Source organism: Notamacropus eugenii, chromosome 2 (genome assembly GCF_028372415.1).
Source record: "Notamacropus eugenii isolate mMacEug1 chromosome 2, mMacEug1.pri_v2, whole genome shotgun sequence".
NCBI classification, from domain to species: Eukaryota; Metazoa; Chordata; class Mammalia; order Diprotodontia; family Macropodidae; genus Notamacropus; species Notamacropus eugenii.
Window position 1 is genome coordinate 341,941,162 of NC_092873.1, and position 15,906 is coordinate 341,957,067.

Genomic DNA, 15,906 nt, shown 5'->3' on the forward strand with positions numbered 1-15,906 from the left:
CTCAACATAACTGCAACAGCTAAGTGGTGTATTGAATAAAGAGCTGAATCTAGAGTCAGGGAGATGTGAGTTCAAATCCAATCTCAGACACTTGTGTGACCCTGGGCAAGTCATTTAACCTGTTTACCTCAGTTTTCTCATCTGTAAAATGAGCTGGAGAAAGAAATGTCAAACAGCTCTAGTACCTTTGCTAAGAAAACCCTGAATGGTGTAAATAAAGAGTCAGACACTGAAATGGCTGAAAGACAACAATAATGCCCTTTGAATGAGGATTTTACAATATATTTGATTTGGGAGATAATAGGGAGCCATTGGAATTTATTGAATAGGGGAGAGATATGGTTAGAACTGCCCTTCAGGAAAATAACCAAGATCCCAAAGCTGTTTGGTATGGGACTCACTCCTTATTGGTAATCAGATGTCCTACACCAGCACTAGAGGCATGTTGGAGCTGGTGAGGAACTGAGGGGAGAGAAGAGAGCTTCACTGTCTTGAGAGTCCAGGAGACTTTCTTCTGGTTTCTCCAACTCTGCCCCTCCCCTAGGGGCAGATCTTCATCAATAAGGAGTTAGTCCCATACCAACAGACTTTGAGCCTGGGGTTAATGGAATATGGACAATGACCAGTCAGCAGGAATTAATTAAGTGCCTTTGATGTGCTAAGTAATTCCCTGCAACCCATGAGGCCATAGACAGTTGTCTTGACTTTGTCTTGCCACTGGACGTCGCTGACCACTTTGTGCAACTCTGCCTTATTTAAGTCTATTTCATATGCAAATCAAAACTTATGATGTCATTGGTCTTCTTTGGAATCTGACCTCCCAGGGAAAGCGAATTCAGTTAAGTAGCTTACTGAATTGTAGTTATAGCTTTTGGCCACGCGATGGTGCTCCAACTACCCATGAATAACCTACCAACAATTTCCCAATGGGTGTGGCTACTATAACTGGCCCCCAATTTCAATACAGGTCCTCTGGTTGGAGAACCTGGGTTTAATTCATGGAGCTGATACTTGGGCCTTGCAAAAAATCACTTCCCCTCTCCTGCTTTCATTTTCCTCATCTGTAAAATGAGGGTGAATTTCCCATTCATGTCCCTCCCTTCTTTGCAGAGGTAGGGGCACTGTGGAACTCTCTCTCTATATAATGCTGAGTCTGGTTAGTTTTGATAAACTTTTCTTTTTATTTCTTTATTTAAAGGAATGGTCCTCTGGGGGAGGAAGAGAAGGCGAATATATATAGGCCTATATTTCCATTGTGTATATATTGTATATATTTATATTATATATATATATGTATGTATATACATATATACACAATGGAAATATAGGTCAATCCCAAGTAGAAAAATAGTCACATGATATAGACAAGTTTTTCAAAAGAATTGAAAATTATAAATTACCACATAAAACAGATTCCAAATCACTACAAATTAAAACAGCTCAGACTTCTCTTGACTCCATGAAAACTGGAAAAGATGAAAGATGATGGGGTGAAGGAAGCAAATGGTAATCCAGGGAGTAATCCCGGATTGGGGTTTGACAAAGCATAATAAGGGTATAGACTAGAGGCCATCCGGAAGTGACCTCTAAAACCCATCTCCCAGATAAATCACCACTTCCTCTGGCCACCACTGGGTGGAGCCTGGCAAACCCATTGGACAGCTTGCCTTTTTCCATACTTCCGAACAGACTAATCTTAAACATTGGACTTTTGTCTTTTCATCCTGATGAAAATATTGCAGTACCTACCCAGGCCCACCCAAATCCCATTTCTTTATCTTTTGTAACCAGTTCCTGTGTCCCAGAGATTGACCTAAGGGGAGCTTATCTTCCTTTCTCTTTCTTGTTTCTCTTTCTTATTTCTAGATGTACATTGATCCTTGGACTTTGATTTCACTTGGACAGAATGTTTTAAATAGTTTTTAATGCTACTGTCATCGAACTCATTCTTAAGTAACTTTGGCAGGGGGAGGGATCTTATTTTAATCTTTGAACTTCCTCCTAATTTCTTGAACTGCTGGATTAAGGACTTTTATGGAAGTTTCTGTTCTCTTAGGTTCATTGGCTCCAATGAATACACTATTGTAGGGTAGTGGAAAGAGGTCTGAACTCAGCAGTCTTGACACATTTCTTATCTTGGCTCTGTTGTGACCTTTCTTCCCCAAACCCCAATTTCCTCTTCTACAAAATGAGGATGGGGTTTAGATGATCACTAAGGATCCTAGTTCTGACTCTCAATACCTGTGTGATCCTGCGGATATCACTTTATCATTCAGGGGCTCAGTTTCCCTATTTGTAAAACAAAGGAGTTGGATTAGTCTTCTGAGGTTTTCTAGAGATTTTTCTGTGATCTTATGACTTTTTCAACTGTAATATTTTGTGATTCCTGCTTTCTCTCAAAACCTATGGATTCTTTTCTAAGTGGGGAGGGGGTGTGGTAGGTAATTCCAGAGTTTATCAACTGAACCTGTTATTTAGTGTTTTCCAGTCATGTTCAGCTTTTTGTGACTTCTTTTTTGGGGTTTTCTTGGCAAAGATACTGCAGTGGTTTGCCATTTCTTCTTCCAGCTCATTTTACAGATGAGGAAACTGAGGTAAACAAGGTTAAGTGACTTGCCCAGGGTCACACAGCTAGAAAGTGTCTGAGGCCAGATTTGAATTCAGGTCTTCTTGACTCCAGGCCCTGCACTCTATCCACTGTCCCACCTAGCTGCCCCACTAAACCTGACCTCTTTTTAGAAACTACACTTTCTGAAGCCTTAGGCCATTGACATGAAATTGACTTTTTAAATAGAACTGTTGTCCCCCAGTTCCTTGCTGGGAACACATTTTATATAATAGATTTAGAGATGGAAGGGACCTGAGAAATAGTTTAGTCCACCACCCTACCCATTTTGTGGATGAGGAAACTGACATCAAAAAGCCAAAAATGTCTTGCCCAGATGCTGCGGGCCAGGTCTCTATTGGAACTGGGGCAGAATAAGTCAATTAATTATTTCCCATATTTTCATACCAACCAGTTGACAACTCTAGTATTATCTTTCACTTTTCACTAGCATTCATCATATGTATCCAACTTGTTATCAAGTCATTTCTACCTCTTTGACATCTCTTGTATACATCCACTACTCTCTACTTTAACAGCTGGCACCCTAATGCTGACCCTTATTACCTCATCCCTACTGCAAGCTATTGCAGTAGCTTGCTGGTGGATCCTCCTACTTCAAGTCTGTTTCTAATCTATCTATCTGGCAGGCAGCTGCCAAAGCGAACTTCCTAAAGCGCAATTCTGGCCATGCTTCTGCCCTACTCAAGAAACTTCAGTGGTTCCCTATTATCCCTACGATCCAATATAAAATCATCTGTTTGGCTTTTAAAGCCCTTCTCAGGTCAAGGAGTCCAGATGATGCAGTGAGACAACCTGACCTTTCTTAGCTTTTCAATCATTGCTTTCTTTCCATTTTACTCTCCCGCACCTACTTTGGTTCAGCCACATTGGCCTACTTACTATTTCTTGAACAACAACACATTATCACAATTCTCCTGGAAGCAGGCTCCCCAGGCTCTTCCACACGGGGAATTGCATTAGCCAAGCCTACTTATATACTACAATCAAGCTCGTGAGGACTGGGTTTGTTGGCCAGCGTGTTACAATTGTTTGAATGTTGTCTGCTCCCTTAGGATGTGAGCTCCTTAAGGGTAGGAACTATGTTTTTGCCTTTCATTGTATCCCCAAAGTGTCTAGCATGTGTTATTGCTGAGTCATTTCAGAGGTGTCCTGACTCTTCATGACCCCATTTGGAGTTCTCTTGGCAAAGATACTACAATAGTTTGCCATTTCCTTCTTCAGCTTATCTTAGAGATGAGGAAACTGTGGCAAATGGGTTAATGACTTGTCCAGGGTCACACAGCTAGTAAGTATCTAAGGCCAGATTTGAACTGAGGAAGATGAGTATTCCTGATTTTAGGCCACTTTGCCACCTAGCTGTTCTGTAGCTTATAGTAAGGACTTATTAAATGCTTGTTGATTGAAGATATTGTACAGCAGATCTGGGACAGATTGAGTGAACTTTGTCTCCAAGTAGATTCACCTGGAACTCAACTTTGAGCCTTTGGACAAAGAGTATGTAAGGACAGCTCTAGGACTTTGGCTGAGAGCTCCTAAGGTCCCAGGGAGTTTCCTTGAAGACTGCTTTTATCTCATTGGTAGGCTACCTTTCTCTCCTTGGGAAATGCATTTACTCAACATGTTTTTATTAAAGAAATTATATATCTTAATTCTCAGGCTTTGAGTAGTCCATTATACCAAATGTGGCAGCATTGTCCTATAGGCAGTAAATAGCAGAGCCCAGACTCCATCTCAGGCCCTCTGATTCCATATCTAGTGGTACTGTATTTTCACAACACCACACTGTTGTGGTGCTAGTAGCAACACGCCCACCTTCCTGGGATTACTGGCACTGCCATCCACAAAAGATGGGGATAGTAGGCTAGGAGACAAAAGCTGTGAGATCCATTCCTACAAAGTTAATGCCTTCTTTCACAGTTTCTGCCCCGGTTTGCTCCTATCAATTGCCTTGGCAAGAGACTCTACTTTAAGAAGGTGCTAACATCCCCCAACAGATAAATGGTTGGTCAAGGGATGCAAGCAAGTAGTTTTTGAAATATAGATGATCGCATGAAAATAACTCCTAGTGAGAGAAATGCAGATCCGAATAATTCTGAAGTTTCATCTCACACTGAAAATTGGCAAAGATGAAAAAAAGTTTTAAAAAATAGGAATAATTTAGAGAGGTGGTTGTGAATGCAAGGTGATGACTGGCACACCCTGCCCCAAGCTGTTCAAGGTGGGCAGGCATATCACCGAGATTCACAGAGGGATTTTGCTAGTTACAAGATTTTTTAGTAGAGAAGTTCTCTTCCCTACTTCCCTCATACTCTATTTATAGTGTAGTGTATGACCCCTCCCTTCCAAATCCCTTCCTCTCCCCATTTCTCCATGCTGGGTAGTAAGGAGATGAGGAGTTAAGAGTTCAGGGCAAAAGAAGGATGTTACAGGGTGTCAGAGGGCTGGGGGTCTTTGGAAGGACTGAGCAGAGCTAGAACTTAAGGGAATGAGGCAAGTGAAAAGGGAACCCACTGCTCCTGTGAGGAGCATCCTGAAGTCCCTTAAGTACTCATACATCCTATGATGCTGGTGATCAAGGTAGACTTCTCCATGAAGCTACAAGAACCTTACCAAACTGCTGTCTGCCTCAGTTTCATCAAATGTAAAATGGGAATCATAATAGCATCCACCTCCCAGAGTAGTTGTGAGAATCAAATGAGGCATTTTTAAAGCATTTTAGCACAGTGTCTGGTGCTTATAAATGTTTACTCTCCTTCTGAGTGAATAGAGAAGGGTCTATGGGAAACAGGGATGTGGGAGCATATTAACCCTCTGTATGCAAGGACAAGACCGGTTCCATTCACTTTATTTATTACCTCCATGAGAGCAGACAACACATACACGTGTGTGAAATTGGCATGGGATAGTGAGTGAAACACTGTTATCAGTCCTGTTTCTGATACTAGCTTTATGACCTTGGGCAAGTCACTTAATCTCAGTTTTCTCACTTGTAAAATGAGGAGGTAGATTCAATTCCAACTCTTTTACACTTAGTTTGCTCAGTTGATTGATTAGGGTGTGGTCAATGTGTTACCTCCAAGATAAGAATGTAATCTCTTAAAAAGCAAAACTTCTTTTTTTGGGTGATTTCCCCCCATTGCCAAGTACGTTGTAAGCACTTATTAAGTGGTTCTCTAAAACTGAATTTGTGACCTTGCAAAAGGAGGATTGTAAATGATCTTTGATAGTGATTGAAGCAAAGATAGGTTCCAGGTTCCTAAGCAAGCACGTGTAAATTCTGGAGGGTGAATGAGTCAGAAATCCTTTTTTCACTCTGCAGTGTATTTGCAGAATAGAGGCTTCTAAGACAAGAGGTAACATAGCCAGAATATGTCTAAAACCAGTATAGCTCCTCCTGTCTCACCATACCCCTACCCCCTAACCTAGAGATCATGAGATCCCTATTGAATAAGAAGTAGTTCTGGTGATAGTTGAATGAATGGATAAACACATGAATTGGAGTGTTTGGACACTATACTAGAAAGGTGGGGAAGGGGCTAGGTTATGAAGGACTTTGGAGGCCAAACAGAGGGTTTTGTATTTATCCTTTAGGTGACCATGAACCACTGGAGTCCATTGAGCTGGGGGAAGAAATGATCAGAGCTATGCTTTAAGGAAATCACTGATAGCAAAATGGAGGATGCATTGGAGTAGGGAGAAACTTGAGGCAGTAGATCTACTAGTGGTTATTGCAATGTTCAAGCATAAACTGATGAGGGTCTGCACCAGGATGGTAGCAGCATCAGAGGAAAACAGTACATATTTCAGAGATGTTGCAAAGGTGACATCAACAATCCTTAGAAATAGAATGGATATTGGAGGGAGAGGTAGTGAGGAATCAAGGCTAACACCAAGGCTGGGAAGCTAGGGGACTGGAAGGAGAAATTAGTTCAGCAGTGAAGCCATTTCACCAGTGGGCCAGTCAGCAGATGGATGGCTACAGGCTTGGGAGCACCTTGAAAAGGTACCTGTAGGTAACTAGCCAGAGGAAGGGGAAGATAATTCCAGTGGAAGAGTTAGACCCCAATCTCCTCCCTCCCCCTAAAAAGCCAAAAACCATTGAAGAAAACAAAAACTATGAATCATGTTTTACTGGAGAAGGAGGTAATTCATCCAGAGGAAAAATCAAGGACAAAAATAGACATCCATAGACCTTGACAGGACACAGAAAGATAGCCACTTGGAGGAAGAAGCAACTTCAGCAAGTAAGATCCATCATCATCATCACTACTGATAACATTTAATATCATTTTTGGACTTTAATAAGGGCCAGAGCTTGAATTAATCAGTCTCTTCGTTCTCTGAAGTAAACTCAGAGAATACCTCTTCTTATGTCAACAAGGCCAGATGGGACTGACTTGGCATACTTTATGAGACCCTTAACCTGAGACACTATCTTGAATAAAGGGACTTTTTCCATATCTTAATATTTTGTGGACATATACTATATTATGGCATGTTAATGGAAAACGCAGATATTCTGGGTCATAATTTCAATTGAAACTTTGTCAACTCTGTTATCTTATTGTATTTACAACCTATTCAATTTTAAAAATTCCTTTCTCATGGAATAGCTAAACACATATAGAGACCATAAATCTGAGAGACACAGATACCCTTGGATTGTCCTAAAGCAGATTTAAGCCTGGTCATTCCTATAACATTCAGTCAGAGATTTCCTTCTGGCTCCACGGTCATGTTACCCCCAGCTTTAAGAGAATAAACAGTGTGCATTCAGCCTGTTTGCCTTTTTTAACCAAACTTTCAGGTCAACACTACCACCACTATCATTGCTAACATTTATATAACGCTTTAAGGTTTGCCAGGTTAAGTGGGAGGTAAGCACTGTTATTCCCATCTTACAAATGAGGAAACTGAGGCAAACAGAGTTTTAAGTAACTTCCCTAGGGTCACACAGCTAGTAAATATCTGGTGATGGTTTTGAACTCAAGATTCAGGGCTGTATTATACCACTGTATTACACCTAGCTGTGCAACATATGTAGCAGAGAGAATGCTGGCTATCTTATCTAGAAAGGCATCAAATCCTCAGAACCTAACAGAAAGCTACACCTAAAAGGAATTTTATTAGGATTTCACAAAGAGAGAAACTATCTCCCAGTGACAGGACTTACAAAGTATCCCTTTGCCACATACGTATCCTTCTCACGTGTCTCAGGATCTTTGTACTTTAAGTTTGAGCCATTTCTCCCAGGGACCTCGTACAAGCAAGAAGAAAATACGCTCCTGATTAGGGGCAAATGTTTTTGTACCAACTGTTATACATCTTACAACTATTATACATCTTTATCCTTTCTAAAATCTAATTGATATCTACCGACTGGCTAAAGTTAATGTGAAGCACACTGATGGGGGCTTGTGGGCAACAGCAACTCCAGCCCCTTTTAGAATTCTGAGGAGAATAGTAGTTAGCCACCTACTGAGAACTCAGCCTACCAACCTGAGTGGGAGTTGGGGAGGTGACTTCAGAAGGGGTATTACATAAGTATAAATGAAATAAAAGCAAGGTAGTTTTGGTTTTGGTAAAGCTGTGGTAGCTGAGTCAGACAGTTTCATGTAGGTGGCACCTTGAAGAAAATTAGGTGTTTAAGTTATGGAGGTGAGGGAAGGGACAGTGCAAAGGTATAATGGATTATTGTGTGTAAAGAAAAGCAAGAAAGCCAGTTTGGCCAGACTATAGGGGAGCGAAGTGCAATAATGCTGAAAAGGTAGGTTGGGGCCAAGTTGGGAAGAGCTTTAAATGCTAAACAGGCTTGGAAGTACCTTGGGAAGGCACCTGTTTGGGGGTAGTGGAGGAAGGTAATCCCAGAGAGAGTATTATACTCCATTCTCTACTCCTACTGCCCTCCAACATCATGTAGAGGGGTCATTGGACACTTACTGGAGTGAAAAAGAACTGGACATATGTGAATGAGTACATCGCATCATGAAGGACAATGACATTTTTGGATGCGGGGCCTTGCCAGGATGATGGGCCATCGGTTTGGTGCCCTGAGACCCAACAGGATGAGCAGGAGAGCTTCCTGGTTCTCCAGGGCCCTAGAGTCTTAGGTTTCCTTTCTCTTCCCTCTTTCAGGATTCTGTGTTTCCTCAAGTTCCTAGGTCAAACCAATGTGGAGCAGATAAAAGTGGTTTCTGACTGAGAATGTCCAAGGGTTTTCATGGTGTTCTTTTCTGGCATGCAGAGTGGAAACAAGAAGATTCTGAACTGTTCTCTTGCATCTTTCAGGAACATTGCCTGCCCCAGATAAGGCAACTCTAATTTCTTTCTCCTCCCTTTTTCCTTTATTCCTCCCTCTTCTTTCTCTTCTCTTTCCTATATCCCTCCCCACCTCCTATTCTTTTTTCACCCTTTATGATATTTTTTTTCCATCTTTATCTTCTCACACCATCCTTCTTTTTGCATCCTTCTTTCCAACTTTTTACTTCAGCCTTACAGGGTTGACCTAACTCTAGGCCTAGGCTTAGGAAAAACCAGGGAGAAAAAGAGATTTACTTGAGAAAGTATCACTGTGGGCCATGCTACTGGGAACAGTACCAGAGAACAGGTACCTATGAGGCAGCCTAGACTCATTTACTATGGAACTTGACATGCCAACTATGGCCTATAACCACCTTCCCAACAGAGGCTATTATTATCCCCATTGGCTCTGCAGGCAGTACCAAATGACGCTGCCAGAAGGGTCAAACGTGGGGTAGACATGAAGCTGACAGCTGTTTAAATTTAAACTTCACCTGCAATGCCACAGAGGAGGGCTACTGCATCCTGAGTTAACTCATTCCCTGAGAACACCTCTCAGAGGGAAGACATTCCACTGGAACAGGGCTGGGGAACCTGTGGCCCTCTAGGTCCTCAAATGCAGTCTTTTGATTGAATCCAGATTTCACAGAGCTCCTGCATTGGAAGAATTCAGGATGGTATGGGCAGATGTGATTTTTTTTCATTCTATTCTTTATGTTGACTTGAACTTTTAGAGGACATGGCAAGTTAGCCAGTGCTAGCCAACTAGGACTTGTACTGACCAATTCATTCCCAGACTCCAAGGGGTTCTCTTGAAGTGCCTAAGGGAAGGGCCAGGCCTAGTCTGTTTTTGTTGTCTCTGAGGAGCCCCTACTGCTAAAGGCTCATCCTCTGTGCAGTAGGGCCTGGCCATACATACCACTTGAGGACAATCATGATTCCCACAGTACCCTATGAGCAAGGTTGCCAGCTTTCACTGTAGTATGCATGTATGTCATGTTAACAGGATTTTTACTTGAAGTCTCAGAAATCTATTTGGCGAGGCATTTCCCAAACCATTTGGGATGTTGTGACAAGAGGCTTTATGGGAAAATCTGATATCAAAACGTATACATAAACAGCAATTAAATACTATGTTAGCAGAGCTTAGCAACTGTTTGTGTATGTTATCTAAAGTTAAATCCATATCCCTGACTCCCTTGACAGTATTTGTGGTTTCCATTGGATCCAACTATTCCATGGGCAATTTACTCTGGGAAATACAGTCCTGGTGGAGACTTTTTTTACCTAAGAGCCTGGATGTACTCGGGTTCACTTCTTTACCGTTCAGTTCCCTGAATATTGATTTGGGAGCCTTTCCTCTACAGGGTCTCCTTTGAGTACATATCTCAGGTAACAGTATAAGGGACAAATACCCATTCTAAAGAAAATCAAGCAGCAAATTATTACTAAGTTGATTATTTGGCATCAGATCCTTCGAAAATAACCAGTCACAAAGCAAGTCTCTCAATTGGAAAGCTGTGCCCTATTTAGAGAATTGGGAGTGGGATGAAGTGAGAATATACCACTCTAAAAGGCAAGTGAAATATAGCACTTTCTAAATGAAACCTTTATCCTGACAGCTTAGTAGGAAATATCTTGTCAAGGGTATTAACTAGTTCCCATATCCCACTTTCACTGGCTCTGGGTTGTAGATCTGTTCAGTAAACAAAGTAACATTTAAGAAAATGTCAACAAGGACATAAAATGATCACTTTTGTAGCATTTCTACAACTCAGTTTTTATTCTCCTATGGTTTCAGCTCCAGATGCATCAATAAAGTGAATTTTCTTCAAAATAATTTTCAATTCTTTTGCTCGTTTCACCTTAACCCAAAGAGAATGGCTTACAATTACTTTATCCCTACATATTTCTTGCTTCCAACAGGTTTTTCATCTTCAGGCAGCTAGATGGCACAGTGGACAGAACGCTGGACCTAGTCAGAAGGACCCAAATTCAAAACCAGATTCAAGATACAAGCTGTGTGACATGGTAAGTCACCTACCCCATTTGCCTGAGTTTCCTCAACTATAAAATGAAGATCATAAAGCACCTACCTCTTTCAGGGTTATGAGGATTAAATGAGGGTTGTTAAGTTTAGCATAGCAAAGTACCTGCCATTGCAGTAACAAGTAGGTTTGGGGTTTTTTTGCCTTGTCCAGGAATACAATGGCTGACTCATGGATATTATTTTTGCATCCTATAGCCTCACCTTACCCAAATTAATGCCATACCACCGTTTGGTAACAGTGTACAACTGGATTACACAATTCATAAAATGTAAGCTTGGAGGAGTGAGTTAAGTAGGTATGTGATTTGAACCCAACTTCAAATGTCCCCAGTATTTATGAGCTTGAGAGTATCTTGGGATAAGAATTAGGAAAAGCCAAAATAGGAGAACTCCAGAATAAGCTGCACTCAAATCAAGCATTATCCTTTGTTATTAATTACCTATTTGTTATGTTGTTTACTCAGGGACAGATGAAAAACTTCAGAACACTGAACAATCCAGCGTATATATTTCCGTCCAAAGGAAATAGTGTGTTAAAATTATCAACAGAACTATTAAGCCATCGTTAGTGATAAAAGTTCCATTCCGTAAATTTTTTTTATAGGATACAGCATTCTAAGAAAAGAATGCATTTACTTGCAGGTTATCAAAAATACCACTTCAATTTGATTTCATTGACTGAAAAACCCTATGACAACTCAGTGCAAATGAAGTTACAGGTGAAATTAATTTACTTGGGGGGGAACCTTTGTAAAACTTCTGGTTTCAGATAAGTGAGGTGTCATTAGGAGTGACATCCCTACCTGCTATTCCTTCAGCTCCCAAGACTGCTGTCCAACAGCTACTGGTCAACATATTGCCAGTCTTTCACTCCAAAAAGCCATTCAATGGAACGGGACACTGGTTCCTGGATTAAAATTTTGTTCTACATTCCAAAATTTTGTGAAAAGATTTCAAAATTCTTCAAATTGTAAACATCAGAATACACCATTAACCTTACTTTATCACAGGTTTTTGTCCCTTCCCCTCAATGCTATAATTCAATGGATTTGCCATCTTCTGCGTAGTAAAGTCTAAATTGGCCAAGAAATTGTTTAACATAGGTTACTACATTAACTTTTGAACAGGCTCAAAAAATCTTTGATCCTTCTATTGGTAGCTAGCCAATAGTGTAATACGGGAAAAACTTTAAGCATATACGGAAAATTAATACCCAATTGTTACACTTGACTGGAAAAGATAATTTGCTGCATATGCTTTAACTGCTAACTTCTTTCTGCAATACAAATTTACAAGAATATAGTTCTAATATCTAGTTTAGTAATTAAATTCACCTCCATAGATCCTTTTAATATAGCCTATTTAACTTGATCTAAACATACTAAGAAAAAAAAAAAGATCAAATGCAGGATTTGCAAGGTAAAATTTGATACAGGGAATTCTCCTTTGCCAATGCAGATGGGCAACTGCCTCCATAATTGTCTAGAAAACTGACTGGGCCACCCAGTCAAATGACTTGCCCAAGATCTCTCCTCCCTGTCAGAGGTGTTACTTAACACCCAGGAAGGAGGCCTACTCTATCAACCCTATTAGGCTGGAATTAAAGTTTTCATAAAACATCAAATTTAGGTTTTTGACACGAGTTGGGATAAACAAGTTTATTTGTAAATTATTTTAGTCAACATACATAATCGACCTAAAAACTTCAATAGAAGGATAAAGTTTAAAACCACTTTGAAGTTCCTCTAAGTGATTTTTTTTTCCTGGATGGTCATACCAGATGGACCCTAACCCCACAACCATTGCAATATTTCCATGAAAGTTCAAGAATGTATTGCCCTTCCCATCCCCAGGCAAGTTATTAAGGGTTATAATACATACTTCACCCAGGCAGATAACTTCTATCTCCTCTATCCCTTGCATCCAATCTAGTAACTTAACTGATTCAGTTTCCCTTTGGTTAAAAGGAAAAAAACCAAATCTATTAAGACCAACCACAGATCACTATTTAAGAACTGCACTAGATAATTTGCAAGTATCAGGGAGAGGATGCTGGTGGAAAAGTTTGTAGTTTAAAAAGAGCCCTTATAAATAAAATCCTAGGTTATCGTTTGCACTATCAGCTAGAAGGTTGCTTAACATGTGGTAGAATGAGGACTTATGCAAGGTACAATGCTGAGTAGAATTGGTCTACTCTGATGTAGGAGAACAAGTGAAGTTTAGCTAGGTGAAAGCCAAATGGACTTTTAATTACATCTCAATGACAAGACTCCCCACAGGTGAATGTAAAACATTTAATTTAAAAACGTTGACACTACAATATATAAAATAGCTATTATAAATGCACATAGTGTATTCTATAGCTGCCAGGTTTATGGTTTTTTTTTCTTTTTTTTTTTAGGAAACTGTAAGTTACACTGTGGTTAAGACTTGTATATTATCACCCTCTGAAAAGCCCACATTCTATCACAGTGATGTATGGTCAGACTTAACAGCCCCAATTGTTAAACACTTGGATCAAGTCATAACCAGTTTTATTGCAAAAGGACCCTGTACACATTTATATCAATTCTAGTACCTTACGATTTTAGCTACCCAACAAGTCATTAACATACAGAAACATGCATCATGAGAAGCAAGAAATATCACCCATCCCTTCTGCATATTAGCAACTTGTCACTCCTGAGCAACAATGCTCACTCACATCACTGAGGTCTGTGAACAGTCACTTTTCGCATTCATCCTGAGTGAAAGATGGAATGACGTAAGTACAAATGCAACATATTATAAACAATTTCTTACAAAAAAGGTCACAAATTAAAACCAAAGTATTTTACAGAATTTACTACAAAACACCATAAAACTGCCTTCACTTAAGCTCTTTCTCCCCGTATCCTGCGAGCCAACTGGATGTCTTTGGGCATGATAGTAACTCTCTTGGCATGGATGGCACACAGGTTAGTATCTTCAAAGAGACCCACCAAATATGCTTCACTAGCCTCCTGTTAAAAAGAATAAAAACCCCACACCATTAGACTCCTTTCAAATCAAGCCCGTCAAAATCTTCCCCACCAACCCCTTGGTAGAGGGATGGTTTGGTTTTTACCTGAAGGGCACCAATAGCTGCACTCTGGAACCTCAAGTCTGTTTTGAAGTCCTGAGCAATCTCTCTCACCAACCGCTGGAAAGGAAGTTTCCTGATCAAAAGCTCTGTGGACTTCTGGTAACGGCGAATCTCACGAAGGGCCACGGTACCAGGCCTGGGAGAAAAAAAGCCCCAAACAACCACGTTCAAAATCACCCCAGCAACTCTGCTAACTACCGAAAGCGATGACTGGGGAAATCCGAATAACGGCATAAAGGACCCTGCTATTATTCTCCTTCCTGCCCCATCCCCTCCCCCTCCGGCGACTAAAATGTCAAAGAAAACAAAACAAAAGCCCCCCCCCCCCCTTACCGGTAACGGTGAGGCTTCTTGACCCCGCCAGTAGAGGGGGCGCTTTTCCGGGCAGCCTTGGTGGCCAGCTGTTTGCGTGGAGCTTTCCCACCAGTGGACTTACGAGCAGTCTGCTTGGTACGGGCCATTTTGTCTTACCTAGAGAGAAGCAGAGTCTCGACTTCCAGACCTCGGGGCGAGCTGAGCGGTCCTCTCTCCCTCCCTCCCGACGCCCGCCTGGATCATCTCCCGACATCTCTGCCGGATGGCGGCAGATGGCCGGGCGGGCGCCGTCGCCTCCTCCTCCCCCCCTCCTCCCATGACTCAGGCTGCCAGCAGAGGCGGCCTCCCCTGGAGGGCGGGGAGGAGTCACTTCCCCTCCTCGACAGGCGGAGGCCCGGCTGCCCGCGACAACTCGAAGCTGGGGCCTCTGGATCCCCGGCCGGGAGGGAAACACTGAAGCGCGACGCTGAGAGAAGCCAGGAGGTTTAGGCCGGACGCTCCGCGCTGCCACAAAACAACCGCCGAGCCAATTCTGCCCGGCGCCCACCACCGACGGTAACCGCGGCCACCGGAAAGGCAGAAGGCCGCGATCGACGCTTAAACCCGCCAAGAAGCGCACACCCACCGAACGAACAGTCGATGTTTCCTCCGCTGGATTCACTGGGGATGCAGCCGCTTCTGTCCGCTCGGCGATGCCGTTGACTCCGCCTCGCTCTAAGTAACTAAGCTACGGGAATACTCCCGCTCCGATCAACGACCAAACCGCTCTGCGCTCGACACCTCCCCTCGACACCTTGTTTTTTATACCCACGCCTCACGCTGCGTCTCTGCGTCATAGGCATCTTATTTGCATACACCAACGACTCCTTCCATTGGCCAGCGCGTTCGCCGACGCGCTGACATCCCCCGACACAAAGGCCGTGCTCCAGCTCTGCTTCCTGATTGGTGAAAATGCAGGCCATTGATTGGCTGTTAAAGTAGCATGGCGATTGGGTGCTTGGAAAGAAGAAAGGACGAATCAGAATTTTCCCCTAGTTAGCCACTCTGATTGGACGAAATAGAGCTATGTTTGGATCCTTCCCTTTGTTGCAAAGCTCTACAATAGAAAGTCAATGCAAATGAATTGTATTTGTGTCAGGCTCAGGCAACTTAAGAGAGTCTTCTCTGTGAGAGCCTAAGCCTATTTACCTTGAAGTAATGTACTGCAGTGTTCGCAGTGCATCTGTAGGAGAGACTTTCTAAATTAGTAAAACCAATTGCTGCTTTAAAATGTCAGCACACAAATATGGCCCAATGTAAAATTAAGTTTGTAAATGTGCCTGTTCACAATATTTCATACATTAAAAAAAGATTTCGTCAAGAGTGATAATTATAGTAACAGAGTTGGACAAATCATGTGAGTGGCTGGCTATTCTATAGACATATCCATGTGTAACAAAACATAATGTGGAAAGGGGATACATAAAAGAAATAGGGGCATTTGATGAC

At 41.8% G+C, this 15,906-nt stretch overlaps 1 protein-coding gene across 1 annotated transcript; it reads right to left on the bottom strand.

The window, feature by feature from the left end:
- Positions 1-12,622: 12,622 nt before the first annotated feature.
- H3-3B (H3.3 histone B) lies at positions 12,623-15,335 on the bottom strand. Its single transcript, XM_072645739.1, has 4 exons — positions 15,044-15,335; positions 14,437-14,574; positions 14,086-14,239; positions 12,623-13,981 (listed from the first exon to the last, which is right to left on the bottom strand). Exons 2-4 carry the CDS (start codon positions 14,562-14,564, stop codon positions 13,853-13,855), a joined length of 411 nt encoding a protein of 136 aa, XP_072501840.1. The 5' UTR covers positions 14,565-14,574; positions 15,044-15,335; the 3' UTR covers positions 12,623-13,852.
- Between the last annotated feature and the right edge of the window lie 571 nt (positions 15,336-15,906).